At 35.7% G+C, this 17,253-nt stretch overlaps 1 protein-coding gene across 1 annotated transcript in view; it reads left to right on the forward strand.

Annotated features, from left to right (window-relative positions):
- Positions 1–17,253, forward strand: part of HEPH (hephaestin) — a 114,962-nt gene that overhangs the window by 33,855 nt on the left and 63,854 nt on the right. The window contains exons 14-15 of the mRNA XM_070603960.1: positions 1,587–1,726; positions 2,524–2,655. Of these exons, the coding sequence (XP_070460061.1) occupies positions 1,587–1,726; positions 2,524–2,655 (272 nt within the window). The remainder of the gene's footprint in view (positions 1–1,586; positions 1,727–2,523; positions 2,656–17,253) is intronic.

Here is a 17,253-nt window from a genome sequence, read left to right on the forward strand (position 1 = left end):
ATGCTCTTAATCTTTGCCTCCTTTCCTCTGGTTAGCCAGAAGTACCTATACTGGGACTTAAATTTTATAGAGGACTTACTCAAGGGACTGAATACCCCAAGCTCAGCTGTTCCTTGACAAACTGTTATTAAGGTACAGGCTAAGCTGTATAACAGAAAACGCCCAAAACAGAGTGGTTAAATACATTAGAATCTTATTTCTTGCTCACATAATAGTAAAACTAGAGCAGTCCAGGGTCTGTAGGTGAATTAGTCACTCATAAAATTTGTTTTCATCTCTGAAACTAAGATACTTGTTTCATTTGTAGTCATTCCCAGATATGAAGAAAAGGGAGTGAAGTCCAGGGCAAGCAGTATTGTCTGTAAGGCGATGACCTGGAAGTTGTATACATCACTTTCTATCATACCCAATTATCCTGAATTTATTCATATGGCCACACCTCACTGCAAGAAAGTCTAAAAGTGTAATCTCTGTTTAGGCAGCCATGTGCTCAGCTAAAACCTAGGTGATTCTATTACTAAAAAAGAAAGGAGGGGCGAATTGAAATTGAGGTATAGTTTAGAAATTTCCACTAGTTTAGTTTTGGTGTTCTCACCACCCTTTCCCAATTCTTACCCTTTATATTGGCTGTTGAAGTTTGAAGCCTTCTTGCTAACTTGTTCTGCAACCTTGAAAAAGTGACTTCCCTTCTCTGGGCCTTGGTTTACTAATCTTTAAAGTGATGTGGTATAGTTGAAAGAATTTTACTAGAAGGAGGTAGAAAAGGAGCAGCAGACTTGAATCCATGTCCTGGCTCCATTTCTGACTGACAGTAACAATGAAAATAAGTCCTAGCATCTCTGAACTACTGATTCCGTCTCTGGGATATACCTACCTCATCAGCCTATTGGGAATGTAAAATGATGAAATGAATAATAAAGCTCTTTGGAAACTGGCAAAGCATCACACAAGGAGAAATCTGTAAGATTCCATTTCCTCCCTATGTCTCCCCATTCTTTACCTTCCAGCAGTAAAAGCAGTTTGTACTCTCATGCCATCTTGTACCTTGTCTTTTTGTCAAACTAATTCCATCTAAGACATCATTAAGGCTGAAGCTAGAACCCAGGGTTTCTGATCCTTTTTTTGTTTTAGTGAGGAAGATTAGTCCTGAGCTAACATCTATGCCAATCTTCCTCCACTTTATATGTGGGACACCACCACAGCATGGCCTGATGAGTGGTGTGTAGGTCTGCCCCCAGGATCCAAACCCATGAACCCCAGGCAGAAGAAGCAGAGCACACAAACTTAACCACTATACCACCAGGCCAGCCCCAGGCTTCTGATTCTTATTTCAGTGCTCTTACCATATTGGCTGTACTACAAATTCCTATCTGGATGATTACAAATAAGGGAACACAAATATATATTGAAATATGCCATCTTTAATTGCAATTAAGCAGCCAATGTGGTGAGCAATGTGACATTAGAAGGCATAATCCCCTCTTTATTCTATTTGTGACGGGAGGTTGAGTCTGACTTAGCTCCCCCATATCTGAAAATGAAGGATTGAGGACCAGGTGCTGATGCCACTCTTTGGATTCTTCTAGTTATGGTCACATTTTCCTGAGCAATGAAGATGGGCTCCTGGGTTCCAGATACAAGAAAGCTGTATTCAGGGCATACACAGATGGTACATTCAGGATCCCTCGGCCAAGGACTGGATCAGAGGAACACTTGGGAATCTTAGGTAAGGGAATTCCACTTCCTTCCTAGTGTCTAGAAGCCTGTGCTGCTCCTAGGGAGGCTATGTCATATCAGGAAGGCCTCCTCATTCCCCAATATCAGTTTTTCCTTAAGATAGCCTGGAACTATAATAATATTTTATAAATTATTCACGAAAATAAGCAATCAAAGGGGGAAATTAATTAATTCTGCTGCAACCTGAACCAGGTTTTTCCAAGCCTATGTATCTAGGGATCTCTCAGGGTTATAGGTTTTTTAAAAAATGCTAAAGGCAGGGGAACTTAGGAACATCAAAGAGCAAAAAAAAAAAAAATGATACAGGGAACCAGTATTTCCCTTGCACTACAGTTTAACTATTCCTTCAGTTTCTCCACTCATGTAGGGGCCAATAAGTTTTCTCTTTCTTGTCCTTGCACTGAAGAGACCCACTGGGCCTTGAAGACAGCCCAGGAATTCTGTACTCTGTGCCAAACTCACTCTTTTTCAACAATGATTCCACAGAGCTGCGATTATCTAGAAACTTGGGCTATAATATAGAGAGAGCTGGGGTGGGAAAAGTAAGGGTAATTTGAGACACAATCCTGTTGTAGAAGTATCCTTATCCTACGCGTAGCAGTATCAGTTTAAGGGCTTCTGAATTTAAAAGTGGCGCCAGTAATGACTTTCAGTCTCAGAAAGATCCTATCTCAGGGCAAACCCTAGTTCTAGGGAGCTCCTGTGTACGTCCCTTTCTTTACTGCCTTTAATGTCCCTGTTTCACTACTCCATTAATGAGACTTTTCCTTCTTTTGTATATATTAGGTCCACTTCTCAGAGGAGAGGTTGGTGATATCTTAACTGTGGTGTTCAAGAATAATGCCAGCCGCCCCTACTCTGTGCATGCCCATGGAGTGCTAGAATCCAGCACTGGCTGGCCACTGGCTGCTGAGCCTGGTGAGTGGGAACGCTTAGTGAAGGGACAAAGGACGTGAAACACCTGTGATTCAGCCCTCCGGCTTGCTCCTTTAAAAAAGCATGCTCTTAGAGAACTGAAAAAGGAATATTATCCAGGACTAAGCCACAGCCTGAGTTTGTCTCTATGAAATACTAACTCTCTCAATCTCAGAACAGGCTACCTACCTTAGGTCTTTTGTAAATCCTTAACACTGGTTACACATGGAGCCTTATACTGGCCTTAACCCTGAATATGGATTGAGTTCCTAACCCTCTCTAGATCTGAAGTTAACCTTTGTTATAGTCTGAGCTCCTAATCATGGCTAGAGAGTGACCTATCCCAGACCACAAACTGATCCTTAACTCCAGCCATAGTTAAAGTTCTTGTCTCCCTAGTACAGACTAAATCATAACTCCAGTCACATACTAAGCTCCTAATACTAAATGTAGGGTGACCATAATCTTGACCACATTCTCTTCCAATCATTCATTCACTGAATAAACAATTACTGGAGGCCTGCTGGGTGCAGGCACAATTTTAGAAGTTATGGATGCAGTGGGAAATAATACTTGTTCCCACCCTTAAAAATCTTGGGCTATTATGATAGAGTAACAAGTAAACTGGTAATTATAATGCAGTGTTTTAAGCATCAAATAGGAGTTTTCAAAGTGTGCTATGGAGGTGTGGAATAGGGTATCTAATCTAATGTTTGAATGGTTAAGAGTGGTTTCCCAGAGTAGGTGTTATCTTGGCTGAAATCTAAATCTGTAGTTCTCAAACTTTAGCATGTATCAGAATCACCTGAAAGGTTTGTTAAACCATAGATTGCTGGGATCAATTCCCAGGGCCTCTGATTCACCAGGTTTGGGATGGTGCTCAAGAATTTGCTAGTTCAAACAGGTTCCCAGGTGATTCTGATGTTGCTGGATCCGGAACTACACTTTGATAACCACTGATCTAAAGGATATGAAAGAAGCATACAGGTGAAGGGATAATATGGGGAGAAAAGCAGGAAAAAAGAAGTCCCAGATGTAGGGGATGCAATATATGAAGCCTCAATATGAAGAAATATGAAAGTTGGAGTATAAGAAAGAGGGTAGGTTATAAAAAGATTAGTGAGATAGAATCAACGTGATTTGGTGATTCATTAGATATTGAAGGGGAGAAAGAAGGATTCTTGAATGATATTCATATTTTTGGAGAAAAATTCTAAAATGATTCCCAATTTTTGGCTTGGAAAATCAAGTAAATAGTGATGTCATTCACCAAGATAAGGAACATGGGAAAAGCTGACTTGGAATGGGGGAGATTGGATGATGATGAGTTCGATTTTGAATTTGGGATATCTGAGGGACCAAACAGAGGTATCTAAAGGACATAAGGGGAGAAAGCTGTGATCCGAATGAATAGATGTGAAAGGCATCAACATTTGAGTAGTAATTGAAGGCAAAGGAATGGATACAGTCACCCTGGAAGAGTATATTAAATGAGACAGTAAGAATCCTAGGATAAGACCCTGAGGAAGACCAATTTTTTTTTAATTTTTATTTTTTCGGATGTACATCATATTTCGAATTCTGTATACATTACATCATGTTCACCACCCGAACACTAATTATAGTGCATCCCCTCACATGTGACCCTAATCACTCCTTTTGCCCTCCCCCCTCCCCCTTCCCCAATGGTAACCACCAGTCCAATCTCCAATGCTATGTGGGGTTTTTTTGTCGTTTTTATCTTCTACTTGTGAGTGAGATCATATGGTATTTGACTTTATCCCTCTGACTTATTTCACTCAGCATAATACCCTCAAGGTCCATCCACGTTGTCACAAATGGCCGGATTTCGTCATTTCTTATGGCTGAGTAGTAGTCCATCATGTATAAATACCACATCTTCTTTATCCATTCGTCCCTTAATGGGCATCTAGGTTGAGGAAGACCAATTTTTAAGGGAGATATTGATTGAAAAGTAAGCCTAAGAAAAAGTGAGCAAGATATTAGAAGGAAAAACATGGAGAGTACTTTCAAAGATGAAGAGGTCAACAGTTTCAGCTGCTTCACAGAGGTTAAATAAGAACAGAAAAATTCCCAGTGGACATAGCATCAAGGTAGTGGCTGGTGATTTCAATAAATTGATGGGAAAAGAAGCCAGATTAGAATGGACTAAAGAGTAATTGGGGAGATGTGGGAGTGGAAACAGTGAGTGTGCTTTAATTTTAAGACTTAGGCAGAGCAATTTCATGTGATGAGAAGGTCTGTGTTTTGACCACGGGCAAAAGTAAAGTGGAGGTGAAGGATACTTGAACTGAGTAGATCAAGGGACTAGAGTGTTGGCTTGAGTGTTGGATTAGTCACCCACATAGACTTTGAAGTCACTCAGAAGAATGGTGGAGGTTGGGGTGGAAAGGAAGATGGTGATCCAGGTATGAAATTATCAATAAATGACTAAAAAGAGAGAAAAGATACATTGGAAGCAGGGAAACTAGTTAGAAGGTTGTTGTAGTAATCCATATAAGTGATGATAATGGCTTTAACAAGGGTGGTAGGAAATGATGATTGAGAGAATTAGATGAGTTTGAGAGATGTTAAAGGAAAATCAACAGGATATGATGATTGAACAGATGGTGAGGGGATAAGGGGGATTGTTGAGTTAAAGATAACAAGCAGATTTTTGGATTAAGCACCTGAATGGAGGTAGTACTTACAAAGAAGCCTAGAAATCAGGAAGCAGGGAGTGTTTTTGTTTGTTTAGAGGGTGGAGATATCAAGTTCAATTTTAAATTTCTTGAATATGAGGTACCTGTAAGATATCCAGGTGAAAATGAGAGTTGTTATAAAAATAGGAGTTATACTCAATTTGAGTATGGATCTGTAATTTGGAAGAGACACCTGGAATAGGCATAGAGATTTAACATTAACTACAATAGATGAAATTTGAAATCACGTTTATGTATGCAATCACCAAGTGAGATAGTGTGTAGAGTGATAATAACATTGAGCTGAGAAGGAAACTTTGGAGAATACCATTATTTACGAAGAGGTGATCTATGTTAAATAATTTATAGATTTAAGGCAGTTCTAATCAAAATCACAATTGCACATTTTTATACTTAAATGAATGATTGTATGTAAAGTTCATTGAAAAGGATAAAGAATACCTGGACAAGAAAAAACAGGAATTTTTTTTTAAAAGATTTATGAGAGAAGACTAGCACAACTCAATAGTATAGTACAATAATTAAAGCAGCATGGTACTGTAAAAATATTAATCAACAGGACAAAATAAACATCCTTGAAACAGACCCAAACTTCTGTCTTTGTCGACAGCAGTAGGGATACTACTACTCTATTACTAGCCCACACTTCTTCCTTCTACCTCCTTCCTTAGAGTTTCTCACAAGGGAGATGTTATTAATCTGATTAGTCAGAACCAAGGATGTTTGTTGGACAATGCCTTACTAGTGGGCAGGGTTTCTTTCATCTCAGCACTTCCTATTGCACTACTTGCTTCTATGTGGCAAGTTGGCCTGTGCCTGCAACTGGGTGTACTGCTTATGTGAGTTAGAACAATGCCTGCACTGCAGATGTAGCCATCTTAGTTGCAAAGCACTAGAAAGAGGAAGAGTTGCGTAGACCTTTTAAGTCAAAGCTTTGTTCTTTGACTCATTTGTTATCAGATTTCTGCAATAGGGGTTTGTGGACACTGGCTCAGCTAATAGGGAAGTGGTAATTTTATTCTCATTTGACTACTATTCTTTATAGTTTCCTTAGTTCAGGAGCCTCAAGGAGAGGAGTGAGTAGTAAGAGCCAGGCTTTCTTATGCTCCTGGATTAATAACATCAAAATAGCATTGCAATCTTGACTCTTTCCTCTAACACTGACTACATATAAAGATTTAATATTAGAAAAAGATAGCATTTCAGTGGAAGAAAGGAAAAATCAATCAATATATGGTTTTAGGACAAATTGTTATTCCTTGAAAAAATAAAATTCAATCTCTATTACCACATGCCAAAATAAATTACAAGTGGATTAATGGTAAAATAGCTCAAAATAAAGAAAAGAACTAAAAGAAAATATAAGTGAACATCTATCTGGAATCAGGGTGGGGATAGGTTTTTCTAAGTTTAAAAGCAAGATATGAGACCCTAAAAGGATGTATAAGACATATAACACTATTACTATATGAAAGGTTCTTACAAAAAAAGAGTGGCCATTGAAAAATAAAAAGGAGTAAGTATATAGGCAGGAAATTTATGAAAGAAGAAATACAAATGTCTAACAAAACATGAAAAAGTTTGAGGACACTAATAAGTAATGCAGTGAAAATTGGTTGAAACCAATGTGGTCCCTGGCGTCATAAATTTTAATCTACGGGAGAAGGTAGGTAATATCAAGAAACAAAGCAAATGCATATATATTTATAAGCTTACTAAGTGCTATAAAGGAAACAGAAGAGGATAATGTGACAGGGTGGAGGGAGAGGTGAATAGACCTTCCTGAGGCAGTGACATTTAATTTTCAACCTGAGGGATGAGAAGGAGTTAGAGTGGCGACTACGGAAAGAGTTTAGGAGGAAGGGGAGAGCATTCCAAGAAACATAAACAGCAAAGGTAAAGGCTCTGAAGTGAGTGTATTTGGCATGATCAACAATAGCAAGACTGCTAGTATACTAGAAGTGAGTGGGCCATGGGGAAAAGGGTAGGAGAAAAGGTCAGAAGGTTAAAAGTGGGAGGAGGGGGAAAGCAGACTATGTTGGGCATTATTGGCCACTGCAGGGACTTCAAGTGGATTGGGAGCCCATTGGAGGATTTTGAGCAGAGGAGTGGCATGATCTGACATACATTTTAATATGATCAATCTGATAGCTCTATTGAGAAGAGACTGTAAGGAGGCAAGGGAGGAATCAGGAAGGTGATCTTGGAAGCAATCCAGTAATTCTGTTGAGAGATGATGAGATGGTGGTAACTTGGACCATGATGATATGGGTGGAAGTGGTGAACAGTGGTCATATTCTGGATATATTTTTAAAGTAGATCCAGTGGGATTTGTTGATGGTCTAGATGATGGGATGGGAGGAGGAAAAAGCAGAAAAAGATGATTGTAAGGTTTTTGGTCTGAACCAATGGAAAGAAAGAATTGTCATTTAATGAAATGGGGAGGACTTAGAGCCACAGGTTTTGGGGGAAAGATGGGGTTTCAGTTTGGGACATGTTAAGTCTAAGATGTCTATTAGATTTTCAAGTGGAGATGTCAAGATATTGGTAGTTGGCTACACAAGTCTGAATAGTAGAGGAGAGGTGTGAACTCAAGGTAAAGATTTGAGTCATCAGTATGCAGATTATATTTAAAGTTATAATATGGTTGAGATCACTCAGGGAGTGAGTTAGACAGTAAAGACTGACCAAAATGATTAGATTAATCCAGCGCATACTAGCCTTATAGAGTGGAAAGAGTGAGAAATGTTTTAATTATCAATGTATTTTGAAAGTAGAGGAAATTGGTTTATGGATTGGAGTTTCTAGTTAGATTTTTCTTTTTGATATTCAAGAGTTTCTATATTTTAGTTATTAATTCCTTGTCTGTTTTATACATTGCAGATATCTTTTCCCAATTTTTCATCCATCTGTTAAGTTTGTTCATGGTGTTGTTTGTTGAACAGAAAAACATTTGTAATCAAATCCATCCATTTTTCACCTCATGGTTCATGCTTTTGAATTTTGTTTATAGAGTCCTTCCCACCTTTGGTTACAGAGATATTCTGCTATGTTATCTTCTATTAACTTTATAATTTTATTTTTCACAATCAGATCTTCAGTGCACCTTTCTGTGGACTTTTATCTAGGAATCCATTTAAATTTTTCTCCATATGGAGAGCAATTTTTTCTCAATCCTACATCTTAAAAAATTCAAAAATAAACAATTCAAAAATAAAATTGATTATTTTATTGTAGATAAATGAGATTGATTTTTATAAGTTGACCTTTTATTTGGTAGTCTTCCTAAATTCTCTTATTAGTTCTATGGTTTGTTGATTCTGCAAAACCTTAACATTTTATCCTTCTACTTATTTTTTAGTGTGCATTTTTTTGGGGCCATCTTCCTTTTTTTCTCCCGAAAGCCCCACTACATAGTTGTATATCCTAGCTGTAGGTCATTCTAGCTCTTCTGTGTGGGACACTACCACAGCACGGCTTAAGAAGCAGTGTGTAGGTCAGCACCCAGGATCTGAACCGTCAAAGCAGAGCATGCAAACTTAACCACCCAGTCACAGGGCCAGCCCCTATCCTGGTTTTATTTTCTTTTTTCCCTAGAAGTGTTTCCCAGGCTCTCTAATACTAGTGATGGTGGTGGTAACCTTTGACTTTTTCCTAATTTCAAGGGGATGCAACTAAAGTTTCTCATTCTTTGCAATGGATCTTTATTGGAGGAGGATACTGAACAAATTTATTTAAATTTTTAGTCAATATTACTGACCTAAAACCTTTAATAGAAGGATAATTTTAAAATCACTTTGAGGACAACCTCTATTAAGCAATTTTTCCAAGATGGTTATACCAGAGATATCCCAATCCCCAAACCATCTTAAATGGTGTAAGTAACCATCTTAAATGCCATAAGTTTGGAATTTGCACCCCTCTCCCTATTCCTCAATGAAAATTTACTCTAAGAGTTTATAATACATACTCCACAAGGCATACAGCTTCTACCATATTCAATCAGTTTCCTCTTAGTAGAGGAAAAAAAAAACCCAGCCTAGTTATGAGGTCAAAAATAACACCGTTGAAAAGCTTCACTTACTACTTCAGAATACTGGCATGAACAACTTGTATTTTAATATAAAATCCTTACAAAATCCTAGTTTAATGTCTATATTGTCAGAGTGTTGGTTAACATGTCGTGGAATTAGGATTATGCAAGTAATAATGCAGCATAACGTTTTACTACTATGAAAACAAGTATCATCTACTTAGAGAACAATTGTACGCTCTCCATAATGACAAGTTTCCCTATGTATCAATGTAAAATATGTAATTTAAAAACGTTGACACCACAGTATATAAAATAATTATTACAAATGCACATAGTATATTCTATAGACACCAGCCTTGTCTTTTATTTTAGCAGACTGTAAGTTATACTATGGAAAAATTACACCTTACACCTTTGGAAAAGCTCATATTCTATCATAGTGATGTGTGGTCAGACTTAATGGCCCCGATTGTTAAACAGCTAGATTAAGTCATAAATTGTATTTCAGTAACATGTATATATACATGTATATCGATTCTAGTACCTTAAGAGCTAACTAACATATCATTAACATACAGAAACAGGCATCGCAAGAAGCAAGAACTATCATCTATCTCTTCTTCCTATCAACAGCTGGTCAACTCCAAATCAATAGTATTCATATCATTAAGTCTGTAAACGACTATTCTAAGTGAAAAATAGGCTAACACGTACAACTGCAACATATTATAAACAATTTAATTTTAAAAACATCACAAGTTAAAACCATAGCACTTTATGCAATTAATTACAAAAAATCATAAAAACTTCCTTCAATAAATCTCTCTCTATAACTCATTGGCCAACTGGCTATGTATGAATACGATAGAGACCTTATTATTGAAGATGGCACACAGGTTAGGATTTTCAAGAGAAACCTATTAAGTATTTGTCACCAGCCTCCTGAATGGTACCCATCACTTCATTACAGAACCTCAAGTATGTTTTGAGGCCCCAGACAGTAGCTGTCTGATAGACACTTAGCTCATCTTTGATAATCACAACAATTCTGGGTCCATATGATAAGGCTTCTTTTTTTATTGAAGTATAATCGACGTATAATATTATATTAGTTTCAGATGTACAATGTGATGATTCAATAATTGTATACATTGCAAAGTCATCACTACAAGTCTAGTTAACATCTGTCACCATACATACTTAGAAAATTCTTTTTTTCTTGTGATGAGAACTTGTAATATCTACTCTCTTAGCAACGTTCAAATATGTGATACAGTATTACAAACTATAGTCAACATGCTGTACTTTCCATCCCAATGTTTTATTTATTTTATAACAGGAAGTTTGCACCTTTTGACCTCCTTCACCCATTTCACCCATCCCCAAACCCTGCTGCCTCTGACAACCACCAATCTGTTCTCTGTATCTATGAGCTTCTGTTTGTTCCTTTGTTTTTAATTTTACATATATGTAATATCATACGATATTTGACTTATTTCACATAGTATAATGCCCTCAAAATCCACCCATGTTGTTGCAAATAGCAAGATTACATTATTTTTATGGCTTAATAATTTTCCAATGTATATATATGCCACATCGTCTTTATCCATTCATCCATCAAAGCACACTTAGGTTGTTTCCATGTCTTGGCTATTGTAAATATTGCTGCAATGAACATGGCAGTGCATGTATCTTTTCAAATTAGTGTTTTTGTACTCTTCAGATAAATACCAAGATGTGGAATTGCTAAATCATATGGTACTTCGATTTGTAATTTTTTGAGGAACCTACATACTATTTTCTATAGTGGCTGCACCAATTTACATTCCCACCAAAATGCACAAAGGTTCCCTTTTCTCCACATCCTCGTCAACACTTGTTATTTCTTACCTTTGTGATAGTAGCCATTCTAACCGATGTGAGCTGATATCACTTTGTGGTTTTCATTTGCATTTCCATAATTAGGGATGTTGAGCATCTTTTAATGTACCTTTTGGACATCTGTATGTCTTCTTTGGAAAAATGTCTATTCAGATCATCTTCCTCTTTTTAAGTCAGATTGTTTGGGGTTTTTTTTGCTATTGAGTTGTATGAGTTATTTATATATTTTGTGTATTCACCCATTATCAGATATATGACTCGCAAATATTTTCTCCCATTCAGTAGGTTGCCTTTTCATTTTCTTGATGGTTTCATTTGCTGTGAAGAAGCTTTTTAATTTGATGCAGTCTCCCTTGCTTATTTTTGCTTTTGTTGTCCTTGTTTTTGGTGTCAAATCCAAAAAATCATCACCAAGACTGATGTCAAGGAGCTTACTGTTTATGTTTTATTCTAGGTTTTGTAAGGTTTCAGGTCATACATTCAAGTCGTTAATCCATTTTGAATTAATTTTTGTATATGGTGTAAGATAGCGGTCAAATTTCATTCTTTTGTATGTAGATGTCCATTTTTACAAACACTATTTATTGAAGAGACTATCCTTACCCCATTGTATATTCTTGGCTCCTTTGTCACAAATTAATCGACCATATATTTGTGGGTTTATTTCTTGCCTGTCTGTTATGTTGCGTTGATCTATGTGTCTGTTTTTATGCCAATACGATACTGTTTTTAATTACCACAGCTTTACAGTGTAGTTTGAAATCAAGGAGCGTGAAGCCTCTAGATTTGTTCTTCTTTCTCAAGATTTCTTTGGCTATTTGCAGTCTTTTATGCTTTGATACAAATATTATTAGGATTATTTGTTCTAGTTCTGTGAAAAATGCCATTGGAGTTTGATAGGGATTACATTGAATCTGCATTTTGCTTTGGGTAGTATAGACATTTTAACAATATTCATTCTTCCAGTCCATGAGTATGGAGTATCTTTCCATTTATTTGTGTCTTCTTCAACTGTTTTCATCAGTCTTATAATTTTCAGTGTACAGGCCTTTTAACTCCTTGGTTAGATTTATTCCTAGGTATTTCATTCTTTTTAATGCAGTTGTAAATGGGATTGTTTTCATAATTACTCTTTCTGATAGTTCATTATTAGCATATAGAAATGCAACAAATTTCTGTATGTTAATTTTTTTCTGGCAAATTTATTGAATTTGGTTTATTAGTTCTAACCTTTTTTTTGGAGAAGTCTTTAAAGTTTTCTATCATGTCATCTGCAAATAGTGGCGATTTTACTTCTTCTTTTTCCATTTGGATCCCTTTTATTTTGTTTTCTTGCCTAACTGCTCTGGCTAGGACTCCCAATATTATGTTGAATAAAAGTGATGAAAATGGGTATCTTTGTCCTGTTCCTGATCTTACAGGAAAAATTTTCAGCTTTTCGCCTTTGAGCATGATGTTAGCTGTGGGTTTGTTATATATGGCCTTTATTATATTGAGGTATGTTCCCTCTATACCCACTTTGTTGAGAATTTTGTTTTATCATACATAGCTGTGAATTTTGTCAAATGCTTTTTCTGTGTCTATTGAAATAATCATATGATTTTTATCCTTTATTTTGTTAATGTGATTTGTTATGTTGATTGATTTGCGAATGTTTAACCATCCTTGTATCCCTGGAATAGATCTTACATCATCATAGTATGTGATCTGTTTAATGTATTGTTGATGTCAGCTTGCTAATATTTTGTTGAAGATTTTTGCATCTATGTTCATCAAGAATATTGTCCTTTACTTTTCTTTTTTTATATTCTTGACTGGTTTTGGTATCAGAGTAATACTGGCCTTGTAAAATGAGTTTGCAAGTATTCCTGCCTCTTCTATTTTTCGGAAGATTTTGAAGATTGGTATTAATTCTTCTCTGAATGTTTGGTGGAATTCACCAGTGAAGTCATCTGGTCCTAGACTTTTGTTTGTTGGGAGGATTTTGATTATTGATTCAATCTCCTTACTAGTAATGTGTCTATTCAGATATTCTATTCTTCATGATTCAATCTTGGAAGGTTGCATGTTTCTAGGAATTTATCCGTTTCTTCTGCATTGTCCAATTTATTGTTGTATAGTTGTTCATAGTAGTTTCCTATAATTCTTTGTATCTCTGTGGTATCAATTATAACATCTCCTTTTTCATTTCTGATTTTATTTGAGCCCTCACTTTTTTTTCTTGGTGAGTCTACCTAAAGGATTGTCAGTTTTATTTATCTTTTCAAAGAAGCAGCTATTAGTTTCATTGATCTTTTCTGTTGTCTTTTAGTCTCTATTTTGTTTATTTCTACTGTAATCTTTATTTCCTTCCTTTTACCAAATGTGTGCTTCATTCATTCTTATTTTTCTAGTTCCTTGAGGTATAAAGTTAAATTGTTTGAGGTTTTTCTTGTTTCTTGAGGTAGGCACTTATTGCGAAGAACTTCCCTCTTAGAACTGCTTTTGCTGTATTCTGTAAATTTTGCTATGTCGTATTTCCATTTTCATTTGTCTCAAGGCATTTTAAAAAATTTCTTTCTTGATTTCTCTGTTGACCTATTGGTTCTTCAGTTGTATGTTGTTTAATCTACACATATTGTGAATTTCCTGGGTTTCTTTTTGTAATTGATTTCCAGTTTCATACCATTGCATCAGAACAATGACTGATATGCATTCAATTTTCTTAAATTTATTAAGACTTGTTTTGCGGCCTAATATATGATCTATCCTGGAGGATGTTCCATGTGTACTTGAGAAGAATGTGTTTTCTGTTGCCTTTGATGGAATATTCTGCATAAATGTGTCTAAGTCCATGAGGCCTAACATGTTTAATGCAGGTGTTTCTTTATTGATTTTCTGTCTGGATGACATTTCCACTGATGTAAGTAGGGTATTAAAGTTCTTAACTGTTATTTTACTGATGTCTATTTCTCCCTTTAGGTCTATTAATATTTGCTTTATATATTTAGGTGCTCCTACATTAGGTGCATAAATATTTAGAAATGTTATATCCTGTTCTTCGACTCATCCCTTTATCATTATGTAATGCCCTATTTTTTCTCTTATTACAATCTTTTTTAAAATTCTATTTTATTTGATATAATTATAGCCACCCCAGCCTTCTTTTGTCTCCATTTGCATGGACTATCTTTTTCCATCCCTTCACTTTCAGTCTATGTGTCTTGACATCTGTAGTGAATCATTGTGGGCAGCATATAGATGAGTCTTATTTTTTTATCCATTCAGCCACCATATTTTTTTGATTGGAGAATTTAGTCCATTTACATTTAAAGTAATTATTGATAGGTATGTACTTATTTCCATTTTATTAATTATTTTCAGACTGTTTTGTAGTTCCTTTTTTCCCTTTCTTTTTCTCTTGCTCTCTTCCTGTGTGGTTTGATGACTTTATTTAGTGGTATGCTTGGTTTTCTTTCTGATTATCTTTTGTGTATCTACTACAGGTTTTTGTTGTGTGGTTACTGTGAAGCTTACATATAACAATCTATTTTAAGTTGATAACTTCAGTTTGAATGCATTGAAAAGATCTACATTTTTACTCTCCCCCTGACTTTTTGTTTTTGATGTTATATTTTACATCTTTTTATCTTATATATTCTTTAGCTAATTATTGCAGTTATAGTTATTGTCACTACTTTCATATTCTAACCTTCATAATAGCTTTATTATTGATTATTCCACTGACTTTGCTATATATTTATCTTTCCCAGTGAGATTTACACTTTTATTTGGTTCTTATTTCTAATTGGCACCCTTTCTTTTCAGCCTAAATAAGTCCCTTTAAAATTTCTTGTGAAAATGGTTTAATGGTGATAAACTCCTTTAGCTTTTGCTTATCTGGAAAACTCTTGATCTCTCTTTTAATTCTGAATGATAACTGCTGGGTAGAGTAATTTTTTTCAATTATTTTATTGAGGTCATATTGGTTTATAACATTGTGTAGTTTAAGGTGTACATTATTATACATTAGTTTCTGTATATAGTGCTATGTGCTCACCACCAATACTCTGATTTTTATTGGTCACCATACATAAGTGCCACTTTATGCCTTTGGCCCACCCCCACCCTCCTCCCATCTAGTTGCCACTAATCTGTTATCATTATCCATGTGTTTGTTTATCCTCCACATATGAGTGAAATCATATAGTGTTTGTCTTTCTCTGGCTTATTTCGCTTAACATAATACACTCAAAGTCCAGCCATGTTGTTGCAAATTGGGATGATTTTGTCTTTTTTTAGAGATGAGTTCTATTGCATTATATATATAATATATATATATATTATATATGAATAATGCTGCAATGAACATAGGGGTACATAAATCTCTTTGAATGGTTGATTTCATGTTCTTTGGATAAATATTCAGTAGCAGGATAGCTGGATCATATGGTATTTCTGTATTTAATTTTTTGAGAAATATCCATATGGTTTTTGATAGTGGCTGCACCAGTTTGCATTCGCACCAGCAGTGTATAAGGGTTTCCTTTTCTCCACATCCTCTCCAAGATTTGTTATTTTTTGTCTTATTAATTATAGCCATTCTGACAGGTGTAAAGTGATATCTCATTGTAGTTTTGTTTTGAATTTCCCTAATGATTAGTGCTGTTGAATATCTTTTCCTGTGCCTACTGGCCATCTGTATACCTTCTTTGGAAAAATGTCTGTTCATAACCTCTGCCCATTTTTTGATTGGGTTGGTTCTTTTTTTGTTGTTGAGTTGTATGAGTTTATTATATATTTTGGACATTAACCTTTTGTCAGATATATGACTTTCAAATATTTTCTCCCAGTTGGCAGGTTGTATTTTGGTTTTGTTGATGGTTTCCCTTGCCTTGAAAAAGCTTTTTAAAATGATGTAGTCTCATTTGTTTAATGTTTCTTTTGTTTCCCTTTCCTGAGTAGACATGGTATTTGAAAAGATGCTGCTAAGACTGAGGTCAGAGAGTGTACTGCCTATATTTTCAACTAGGAGTTTTATGGTTTCAGGTCTTACATTAAATTCTTTAATCTCTTGAGTTAATTTTTGTGAACAGTGTAACATAATGATCTACTTTCATTCTTTTTTATCTCTATTTTTTATCAATTATTTTTTATTGAGTTCATACCAGTTTACATTGTGAGATTTCAGTTTTACATTATTTCTTGACTGTCACCACATAAGTGCTCCCCTTCATCCCTGGTGCCCATCCCTCTTCCCCTGGTAACCACTGAACTGTTTTCTTTGTCCATGTACTTGTTTATATTCCACATATGATTGAAATCATCTGGTGTTTGCCTTTCTCAGACTGGCTTATTTTTCTTAGCATAATTCCCTCTAGGTCCTTCCATGTTATTGCAAATGGGAAGGCTTTGTATTTTTTCTGGCTGAGTAGTACACCACATCTTCTTTATCCAATCATCAATTGATGGGCAGTTGGGGTGCTTCTATGTCTTGGACATTGTGAATAGTGCTACAATAAACATAGGGGTGCATATGTTACTTTGGATTGTTGATTTCAAATTGTTTGGGTAGATAACCAGTAGTGGGATAGCTGGGTCATATGGTTGTTCTATTTTTAGTTTTTTGAGGAATCTCCATACTGTTTTCCATAGTGGGTGCACCAGTTTGCATTCCCCCCAGCAGTGTATGAGGGTTCTCTTCTCTCCACACCCTCTCCAACCTTTGTTATTTTTAGTCTTAGTTATTATAGCCATTTTAACAGGCGTAAGGTGTTACCTTAGTGTAGATTTGATTTGCAATTCCCTGATGATTAGTGATGTTGATCATCTTTTCATGTGTTTATTGGCCATCTGTATATCTTCTTTGGAAAAATGTCTGTTCATCTCCTCTGCCCACTTTTTGATCAGGGTGTTTGCTTTCTTATTGTTCAGTTGTGTGTGTTCCTTATATACTATGCAGATTAACCCCTTGTCAAT

This window comes from Equus przewalskii, chromosome X (assembly GCF_037783145.1).
Source record: "Equus przewalskii isolate Varuska chromosome X, EquPr2, whole genome shotgun sequence".
Lineage (NCBI taxonomy): Eukaryota > Metazoa > Chordata > Mammalia > Perissodactyla > Equidae > Equus > Equus przewalskii.